The sequence below is a fragment of the Procambarus clarkii genome, chromosome 14 (genome assembly GCF_040958095.1).
Source record: "Procambarus clarkii isolate CNS0578487 chromosome 14, FALCON_Pclarkii_2.0, whole genome shotgun sequence".
NCBI classification, from domain to species: Eukaryota; Metazoa; Arthropoda; class Malacostraca; order Decapoda; family Cambaridae; genus Procambarus; species Procambarus clarkii.
Genome location: NC_091163.1, coordinates 43,878,810 through 43,890,261, shown reverse-complemented (window position 1 = coordinate 43,890,261; position 11,452 = coordinate 43,878,810). Strand labels below are relative to the sequence as shown.

The window sequence follows — 11,452 nt, the reverse complement described above, 5'->3', positions numbered from 1 at the left end:
TGTGTGTGGTGGTTGTGTGTGGTGGTTGTGTGTGTGTTGGTTGTGTGTATGGTGGTTGTGAGTGTGGTGGTTGTGTGTGTGGTAGTTGTGTGTGTGGTGGTTGTGTGTGTGGTGGTTGTGTGTGTGGTGGTTGTGTGTGTGTGGTGGTTGTGTGAGTGTGGTGGTTGTGTGTGTGTTGGTTGTGTGTATGGTGGTTGTGAGTGTGGTCGTTGTGTGTGTGGTGGTTGTGTGTGTGGTGGTTGTGAATGTGGTGGTTGTGTGTGTGGTAGTTGTGTGTGTGTGTGTGGTGGTTGTGTGTGTGTGGTGGTTGTGTGTGTGGTGGTTATGTGTGTGTGTGGTGGTTGTGTGTGTGGTGGTTGTGTGTGTGTGGTGGTTGTGTGAGTGTGGTGGTTGTGTGAGTGTGGTGGTTGTGTGTGTGTGTGGTGGTTGTGTGAGTGTGAGTAGTAGGGTGTACGACTCACAGGGGATTTTTTTTTTCAGGCCAGAGATCCCCTGTGAGTCGTACGACTCACAGGGGATTTTTTGTTTGAGGTCCAATATCCTCTGTGAGTCGTGGGGGTTTTCAGGCAAATTTGGGGAGTCACAGATTTGGAAGTAAGGAATTCTTATGAGGAATATAATTTCCGAGATCTTAGAAGTTTGTTAAGCATTCTTATGATGAAAATAAGTAGGAAAATCTTAAAGAAAAGTTTTAGAAAAAATAGTGTTTGTGTCACAGCATTTCCAGGTGAACTCTACGGACATATTTTGCCTGTTTTCAACTTCTGAAAAAGTTACCTGTGTGAGCCAGGGTTTTCAGGTAAATTTTGTCAGTCACAGATTTTTAGAAGTATGGAATTCTTATGAGAAAAATAATTTCCGAGACTTAGAAGTTTGTTAAAGTCTTATCATGAAATAATGTCATACGAGTATGGACTGTTTTGTGTGCGTATCCATGTGTACTATTGTCAAGACCGACAGACACGTGAAGCTATGTGTGTTTATGTGTACCTGTAATTGAACCACACCCCCTCCCTCCCCCCTTACCTCGCAATCTCTCGCGTCACCTTTATTTACCTTACGCCCGGCCAGCCAGACCTCTTATCTTATCTTCTCCATAATAATATCTCAACCGTCCCTCCTCTCTCTCTCTCTCTCCTTTCATTCAGTTCAACTATTTTCCAACATCGTATGTTTGCTCCTTTTCATTAAGCAAGTCAGTTTTACACAAATAAATCATGTTAGTAAGCATGTTCTAGCTCACGTTCCCCCACCTTAGTCCCCTGTCGTATAATGAATACTATCATTCCAATCCCTCTAAAATTTTAAATAATCATATTTCAAATGTAGTTCAATACAGTAATTTAGTTACCAAGCTCCAGCGCTTGTCCTCCGCCTTAGCTCTCTCTCGTATCTTCGTTAGTATCAGTCCAATTTCCCTGAAATTTCTACCCTCTGTATTTCAGGCACCGTAAATAAGATCAAAACAGTTACCAAGCTCCAGCGCTTGTCCTCCGCCTTAGTTCTCTTTCGTATCTTTGTAAATAAACCATCAAGTTCCCTTAAATTTTTACCCTCTGTATTTCAGACACCGTAAATAAAATCAAGTCAGTTATCGAGCTCCAGCTCTCGTCCCCGCCTTAATTCTCTTTCGTATCTTTGTAAATAACCCATCAATTTCCCTAAAATTAAAAGCAGACATACTTCAAAGTTAGTAAATAAGATCAAGTCAGTTACTGAGCTCCAGCTCTCGTCCCCCACCCTCTTCCGCCCTCAAGTCTTTGTAAATAAACCATCAATTTACCCGAAATTTTTACCCTCTGTATTTCAGACATAGTAAATATGATGAAAACAATTATAAAACTCTAGCTCTTGTCCTCTGTCCAAGTTCACTCCTGTAAATTCATTACTATCAATCCAAATCCCCCTGAGATTTAAACACCCAACTACATTTTCAGACATAGTAAATAAAAACCAGTTCAGTTATCAAGTTTCAACTCTTGTGCCCCAGCTTAGTTCATTTGTGCAAGTTCTTTATTTTCCAACTAAATCACCCTGAGATTTAAGATCACCTTATTTTCTAACGTAGTAAAATTAATCTGGACATTAGCCTTAGATCATCAGACATAAATATATTCGATCAAGTCCGTCTCCAGCTTATCTCTTATCCGAGTATACACATAACCCCAACCTGTTTAATTATCTTTCACCCCCTCCCACCTTCCTCCATCTCATCCAAGTCTCATAAATTTAAATGTAGCTGTTAATTTGCGTTCTTTCCCCGTTCATAGCATATTCTCTGTAAGTTCAGATCTGTACTTAGTCTTACATATTCTCTACTTCTTTCCCATTTTATACAAGACTTAAACAACTATTACCGTCTCCTCTATCTTATTTAAACATGAGTCATATGTAAATATACCCGACTCTTTCCATCCATTACAAGTCCTAGCTTGTTCACCGCCCAACTCACTACGCTATTTCTACTCTACATGTTATAGCATGTTTTCCGCTCATCTTGGTACCAACCCTTACAATCTCTCTCTCATTCCTTTACATGTCTCAGCATGTTCGCCTCGCATCTTACTACGCTGTCTACTTTACATGTTGTAGCGTGTATTACTGTGTCCCATATCTTATTTAAACATGAGTCATATGTAAATATACCCGACTCCTTCCATCCATTACAAGTCCTAGCTTGTTCACCGCCCAACTCACTACACTGTCTACTTTACATGTTGTAGCATGTTTTCCGCACATCTTGATACCATCCCTTACAATCTCTCAATCCTTTACACATCCCAACTTTCAACCCTTTCTTACAATTTTCCTCCATCCCTCCGCTACATGTTCTTACCCGTTCATTACAGTCCACTACATATTCTCTAATCATCTCTGTACTAATTCTCAAAACTAGTTGTTTCTGTCATTTTAGTAAGTAAGTAAGTAGATCATCGTTACTAACAACAACAACAACAACAACAGTAACATTACTAATTCACAGTAAGTTACTACTGAGCATTTAGCAGTTATCCATTTTTTCAAATAAGGTCAATATAAATCATTCTAAGACATCTTCATACAATTAAAGATACTTGCCTGTGCACTAAGTCATTACTTACAGTAGCATCTTAAGGCATTGTTTTCGTAACTCAGTTTTATTAAACATACACCTTCATTAGTCAAAGGAAAACTTTTCAAGTCATTGTATTCAATATTCCCGTTAAACTTACTACTTCATGTCATTATTCGGTTTCATAATTAAGTACTTGTTTCAGTCCTCCAATGTAATAAGCAAATTATTCTATTAAGGATAAAGAAATCTTATTTAGAAGAGACATTAAGTTTATTACAACATTTAACGCATACAAGTGTTTTTAGTAGTTATACAGGTATTCAAGAAATCATAAGTGTTCTTAGTAGTTTTACAAGTGTTCAAGAAAATCATATACAAGTGTTCTTAGTAGTTATACAGGTATTTCAAGAAATCATAAGTGTTCAAGAAGCAATCATATACAAGTGTTCTTAGTAGTTATACAAGTGTTCAAGAAATCATAAACACTATAGTCTTATATAGAAATAAACATTTGAATTTATAAAAGAATTATAAGTAAAACATGTATTTGATTTCACACAATGAAACTCACTATCCAGCAAGTTAAAAAATCCATCACATGCACAGCATCCCCCTTCCCCTTCTCCAAAATAGATTAGTTTTTGTCCCTTAAATTCCTTTAAAACATAGAAAGCATCGCTATAAACATTATCATCACAAATCAATTCAGGCCAGGACATTAGAAGTACTTCTCTGTCATTACAATAAGTCCTAACTGCTTCTACAGCATCCATTTGCTCAACCTCCATCCACTTACTCTCACCCATATTCGAGTAATTATCTGTAGCTCGTACCACATTAGTATGTCTTATCCTAATAAGATTTTCAATAAAGGCCATACCAGAGAAAACACCAAGTACAGGATCCTGTCCTATAAATCTCATCACTGCCTCTATTTCTATCTTTTGGGGGGTATGATATCCTATTTCTGGTCTCATCTTTATTAAATTTAACGGAAACGATGGAAAGCTCTCCTCCATATGATCAATTAAACTCCAATGTTCATCTTCTTCCGTTTTAGGGTGAATAATACTAAGCTCTTTCACAGTCTTACTATTTACCTGCTGTTTCAGTTCATCCTGGCTCATTATAGTATACACTTCTCGTTCTTCAGAACTCAACTTATTAATAAACCAGTTTGCAGCATTTGGAGAACCAATTCACAAATTTTCTTATAAAAAATTTATCCTTTAAGTTACATCCTATAGGCACTTCTTCAAATTCTGGAAATATGTATTTAAAACGGGGTTTAGGTCTAAAAGTGCAAATTATTTTATCGCCTTTAAATAACAAAGAAATTTTCTTCATCTCGGCCTTACTAGGAATTTTCGTCAGCAACAACACTTGACAATTCTCATGTTTCTTGAGTACATCTGTAACACTCTCTTTTAAGCTAAATAAGACTATGTCACATTTTATCAATGGAAGTTCTTCTTTCAACTTTATAAAATCACGACCAATCAGTATCATTAAAACATTTTCACTTTTGCTAATAAACTTTGCTAGAGCTGGAACAATGTTCTCATGCGTACATTTATCAGTATGTGTCATCACTTTATAAGTCTGTTTTTCCGCCAGGGGCATATTCTTCCACAAAACAGTCGAAGCTGGACTTTGCCATATAGTTTCTGACACAAGATCAGGCATGCTTCCAAACCCTGGTAGACTCTTCACATCCATCATATGGGGTAGATCTTTAAACAAAGAAAAATACAATATTTAACACAGGGAATATTAAATAATCATAATATTTCAAAACTAAAAGATATTCAATAATAAGCAAAATTATATCACAACAAATATAACGAGTACTGTAAGTACATCATACAATAAGCACTTACTGTATACAGCAGCCATCGATCCGAGTATGTCTTCTCACTGCTGGACCGAGATGGGGAGTTTATGTCAAGATATATCCCGACCTAGCTTATCACATCGGAGATTGTTACGCTCCGCCCCTCTCTCTTAGCTGTAGTTTCCAAATTAGTTATATGTGTTATTTTAGATCTACTAGTTTAACTATGACATTCTCTTCCGTTTATTAGATCCACCCTCTACTTGTTTCTTCTCTCTCCCAGTCCCCGTAACATCTTCTCCAAGAGGTATACGAACCATTAATAATTCTTTTTTATTATTCTTTAAAACATAAGCTAAATGGGCTAGTCCTGGAAAATAGTGTGTCTCCCATTCTTCTTGTTCTTCTTTACTCCATCCTATTCCGTCATTAAACCCAATACCATATGGAATAATTATACGCTGGATTAAATTATTATTTCTTGCCTGACAACAAATTTGTCTTATTGCAGATTTAAAACTCCAACGTTTAATAATATCTTTCTGTAATCCTAGATCTTCATTAGAGCTACTGTATTGAAGTCCTATAATATGAGGTTTTATTTCTGGTTCTGGAGATAAAGCAAGTACTATACCACCAGGAGTTATATTATTCTGTACCACTTCACACTCGGAAACTTTACTGTAAGGATATTTTTCCCATAACAGTTGTGCAAATCCACCAGATAAATTATGAGAATCGTAGACAAGACAGTCTCCAGGTTTTAGAATTTCATCACTAGTAAAATCAGCATCTATAATACACTTATTCAAACGCTTAAGCTTCACTTGCATGTACATAGAACAATCCATCTTGAAGTAAGACAGAAAAAGTTTCGTACCTCTTCCTATATACTCAGAAAAGTAGAGTTGACATTTAGACATTAAAAAGGGAGAAAATAAACACACGAGTTTCTATTTTGTTATTTAATGTGTAAAAATGTACAATGTATTTAATTTGTAAAAATGTACAAAGTATAAATTATTTACAGACATTATTATTCCCAATCCATCTTCTCTTCTAAATTTGTAAAACTACTACTAACACACATTGTAACATTAGTATCAACAGACGTAGTAACATTAACAGGTGTTGAATTAATTGTATCAGACAACTTAGTGTTGATAGAAGGTGAACTAGCATCAGCGGTAGCAGGCGTAGCATCATCTTCAGGTGTCCTAGCAGCATCAGTAGCATTAGTTGTGGGTCCATTTTGAAGAACAGCAATGTATGGAATCTTATTTTCAAAGATGCCGTGGGTGGATGACTGAGGAGGAACGATGTTTTCAGGACGTACTATGAAGAGTACAATACCTCGTTTTCGTAGTTTTTGTCCTATTTTCTCAAGTATAGGCAAATATTTACTTTCCCATACTGCGCAGTTGTCCAAATAACTTGACATGCCAAACCCATATGGAATAATAATTCTCTTAACACATCTTTTAAGAATGAAAACAAGGGCTTCCTTCAGAGCATTTTCAAACCAGCGCCATCTCTGATATTCTGTATCTTTTTCAAGTCCATCGTAAAAATGTTCATCTAAACTTCGTACTTCACACGGAGGATTTTCATATGCTGGTAAAGTTGCAGGTCTACTAGCAAACTGAGTCACTAAACCAATAATAAGGGGTAGATGGGGATCTTCATCCATCCTGTTGTTAAATTCAGGTGGTTCTCCAATATGTATACTGCCAGGGTTACTGCGATAAGATACAACAGCCCTGTTTTTGTAAGGAAAGTTTTCACGATGTAATCTCGCATATGGGTAACGATCCCACAATCCTTGCACAATTTTACACATTTGTACACTCGTAGCATCAAGATCGTACAATAAACAGTCGTGATTATTGTAGACGGACAGGGAGGCAAAGTCTCCAATAATAGTCTTGATCTCCATAGCCTTGAATATCCAAGCTTGAAGTAGATTCTGACATCCAAGAAGAGGAGGACACCGTAAGAGATCACTCCGGGGGAAGCATATATACATCTTTAGGCTGCGCGTAGAAACACTGCGCACACAAAAGGTTGCCAAGTGTTACTTGCTCTTCCTCTGCATAATCTCCTCGTTAAACAGTAATTTAACTTCCACTCCGTAGGGTTTTAACTGTTTATACATATCTTCAATAACAGGAAGATAAGTATTTTCCCAAACTTTATCTCTTCGAACACATGTAATCCCAATTCCTGTTGGTATTATAACTCTCATAATTTGAGGAGAGCCCTTGATAAAGTTAAATAAATCTTTCATACCATTCTTGAAGTAGACGAGACGATTAATGGATGTATCTTCGTTTAATCCAGAGAGCATGTTTCTGTCTTTTGAGTTTTCTATAATTCCCTGAGCAATGTTATTACTTTCTATAGGTAATCCAATACCGTATTGTGTGGCTATAGCAACAATATACGGAAGATTTTCTCCTTTAGAGATATGAATTGTTCCTGGTACTGGACGATCTTCAGGGATACATCTCTTAAGACTGTACAAGGGTCGGCGAACATTATAAGCATCAGCATGAGAATATTTCTTGGCTAAGTCTAGGGCCATTCCTCGGGGAACACAGGATATACAGTTCACTCCGTACACAATACAGGTTTCATTATTACAAAATGAATCGTCGGTTAAATAACCCTGACAAGTTGTCAGAACAGTATCCATGGTGAATTTTCTTCCTCGTAAGGTAGTAGATACGATCCAGATAGTCGTAATAATATCCCTAATGTGAGGTCCGCGCTCTTATATTGGGGGAAATGTAAAAGTTACCACTTATTTGAATATATTAATAAGGATTTTTGTTACCTTAGAGTGATATTATATATTACATTATAACTAATAGTATATTTCATTTTAGGATATAGATGCTTTAAGCATATATTTTAATTAGATTAAATAAGAATTTACTACTAAATTATATATATATATCTATCATTATGTACGGCAGCTACGAATAATGACGTAACAGTATACTTTTAGCGAGATTGCCAAAGTGATGTATTTTTCTAATAAGTCTAATAAATAATGAAAGTAGTTTACTAAGTATTTATATAAGAGCTTTATTTAATTATGAAACTTTAAGGATTTTTAAATAGAGAAGTATTTAGAGGAGATTACTGTCTATTATAAATGAGGAAACTGTTAAATATGTAGCGATGTACGATACTTATTTTAGGGATATATATACTTGCTTATCCTACTCTAATAGTTAGTGCTGCCCTCACACGATGGATCCTTTGTGTGCCAGGAAGTTTTACAGTATAGAAAGCCTTAAATGTGCAGGAGTTAGACTACAAACATTTGTGGATTGGCCCATTAAGTGGTTAAACCCTATTGACTTAGTTGAAGATGGGTTCTATTACCTTCGCAATAGTGATTACTGTTTGTGTGCATTTTGTTATTGTATAGTAGGTGCATGGATTGTTGGTGATACCCCCAGAAGACGTCATAAGATCATTAATCAAGACTGTGCCTTTATTAGAGGCGAGAGGAGTGACAATGTTTCTTTAGAGGTGTCTGAGATAGCTTTCAAATATGGACTGGAATTTGTTTCCCATAAAATAGAATTGGGAAATAAGAAAATAAGTGGTAGTAGTAAGTATATATTCTTATGATGTATTCTTATACCAGTCTTATATACTCTGTACAAAACTTGATTGCTTAAATAGATACTTCTTATTCTTCTAAAGAATAATTTACGTAACTACGTTATATTTTTTTAGGTGGTGCTCCTCCTAAGGAAGATCTGGGATTGATAAAATTTAGGAAATCGCTGAATCCAGGATTGGTAACTTATAAATGTCGCCTAGAGACATTTGATATGACATGGCCTGGAAGCGTCAAGCAAACTTCTCATGAGCTGGCAGAAGCTGGTTTTTTTTACTGTGGTATGAAGTGTTTTAACTATTTTAAACTTAATAGAGTTATAAGTAAAGAAATAATGAATATTAGTTAAAAGATAGTAACGAGATAATGCTGGATTGTTTTATGGTTTTCAGGTATAAGTGACCACGTCTGCTGCTATCACTGCGCCTGTGGAATACGAAATTGGAGACCAGAAGATGATCCTTGGACTTTACATGCGAGATGTAGTCCAGAATGTGCTTACATTATTCTTGCAAGGGGCAAGGAATTTGTTAAGAATGCTAGATTGACAATGCCATTACCTATAAAACCTATAGACAATGATTTAATTAATATCTTAATGGAGGGTATGGATAAGTTCAAACATCTGATTCATCAAAAATTAATACCTGTGGAGAGTATAAGATATGCTTTAAGTGAGTATCTTAAGGAATCCAGAGATTTGTTGCCTTTTATTATACAAAGTAGATGTCTAGAAATCGTGTTGAGGTATATGCAAGAGGGAACAGATATTTATTTACGGGTACGGGACTTAATTTATGAAGCAGTTGATGATAAAAAGGAACAAGAAGTTACGCTTGAAGATCTGGGATTGAAAACTTTACCGGAGACTTGTACTAACACTTTTGAAAACAAGGACTGTACAGATCAATCTTGGGAAGAAGATATTTTATGCAGAGTTTGTATGGATAAAAATATAAATATTGTAATACTACCATGTAAACATATGGTGACATGCAGTGGTTGTCTTTTAGCTCTGAAATGCTGTCCAATTTGTAGAGGAAATATTTTATATATAATAAATCCAATTGCTTCTTGAACACTTATGATTTTCTTGAATACCTGTATAACTACTAAGAACACTTGTATATGATTGCTTCTTGAACACTTATGATTTTCTTGAATACCTGTATAACTACTAAAAACACTTGTATGCGTTAAATGTTGTAATAAACTTAATGTCTCTTCTAAATAAGATTTCTTTATCCTTAATAGAATAATTTGCTTATTACATTGGAGGACTGAAACAAGTACTTAATTATGAAACAGAATAATGACATGATGTAGTAAGTTTAACGGAAATATTGAATACAATGACTTGAAAAGTTTTCCTTTGACTAATGAAGGTGTATGTTTAATAAAACTGAGTTACGAAAACAATGCCTTAAGATGCTACTGTAAGTAATGACTTAGTGCACAGGCAAGTATCTTTAATTGTACGAAGATGTCTTAGAATGATTTATATTGACCTTATTTGAAAATGGATAACTACCAAATGCTCAGTAGTAACTTACTGTGAATTAGTAATGTTACTGTTGTTGTTGTTGTTGTCGTTGTTAATAACGATGATCTACTTACTTACTTACTAAAATGACAGAAACAACTAGTTTTGAGAATTAGTACAGAGATGATTAGAGAATATGTAGTGGACTGTAATGAACGGGTAAGAACATGTAGCGGAGGGATGGAGGAAAATTGTAAGAAAGGGTTGAAAGTTGGGATGTGTAAAGGATTGAGAGATTGTAAGGGATGGTATCAAGATGTGCGGAAAACATGCTACAACATGTAAAGTAGACAGTGTAGTGAGTTGGGCGGTGAACAAGCTAGGACTTGTAATGGATGGAAGGAGTCGGGTATATTTACATATGACTCATGTTTAAATAAGATATGGGACACAGTAATACACGCTACAACATGTAAAGTAGACAGCGTAGTAAGATGCGAGGCGAACATGCTGAGACATGTAAAGGAATGAGAGAGAGATTGTAAGGGTTGGTACCAAGATGAGCGGAAAACATGCTATAACATGTAGAGTAGAAATAGCGTAGTGAGTTGGGCGGTGAACAAGCTAGGACTTGTAATGGATGGAAAGAGTCGGGTATATTTACATATGACTCATGTTTAAATAAGATAGAGGAGACGGTAATAGTTGTTTAAGTCTTGTATAAAATGGGAAAGAAGTAGAGAATATGTAAGACTAAGTACAGATCTGAACTTACAGAGAATATGCTATGAACGGGGAAAGAACGCAAATTAACAGCTACATTTAAATTTATGAGACTTGGATGAGATGGAGGAAGGTGGGAGGGGGTGAAAGATAATTAAACAGGTTGGGGTTATGTGTATACTCGGATAAGAGATACGCTGGAGACGGACTTGATCGAATATATTTATGTCTGATGATCTAAGGCTAATGTCCAGATTAATTTTACTACGTTAGAAAATAAGGTGATCTTAAATCTCAGGGTGATTTAGTTGGAAAATAAAGAACTTGCACAAATGAACTAAGCTGGGGCACAAGAGTTGTAACTTGATAACTGAACTGGTTTTTATTTACTATGTCTGAAAATGTAGTTGGGTGTTTAAATCTCAGGGGGATTTGGATTGATAGTAATGAATTTACAGGAGTGAACTTGGACAGAGGACAAGAGCTAGAGTTTTATAATTGTTTTCATCATATTTACTATGTCTGAAATACAGAGGGTAAAAATTTCGGGGGAAATTGATGGTTTATTTACAAAGACTTGAGGGTGGAAGAGGGTGGGGGACGAGAGCTGGAGCTCAGTAACTGACTTGATCTTATTTACTAACTTTGAAGTATGTCTGCTTTTAATTTTAGGGAAATTGATGGGTTATTTACAAAGATACGAAAGAGAATTAAGGCGGG

The 11,452-nt window shown here is 35.7% G+C and overlaps 1 protein-coding gene across 1 annotated transcript; it reads left to right on the top strand.

Moving 5' to 3' along the window:
- Window positions 1-5,481: 5,481 nt before the first annotated feature.
- LOC138364619 (baculoviral IAP repeat-containing protein 8-like) lies at window positions 5,482-9,760 on the top strand. Its single transcript, XM_069324568.1, has 3 exons — window positions 5,482-8,514; window positions 8,643-8,807; window positions 8,919-9,760. The coding sequence occupies exons 1-3, from the start codon at window positions 8,148-8,150 to the stop codon at window positions 9,602-9,604; spliced, it is 1,218 nt and encodes a 405-aa protein (XP_069180669.1). The 5' UTR covers window positions 5,482-8,147; the 3' UTR covers window positions 9,605-9,760.
- The last annotated feature ends 1,692 nt before the right edge of the window (window positions 9,761-11,452 follow it).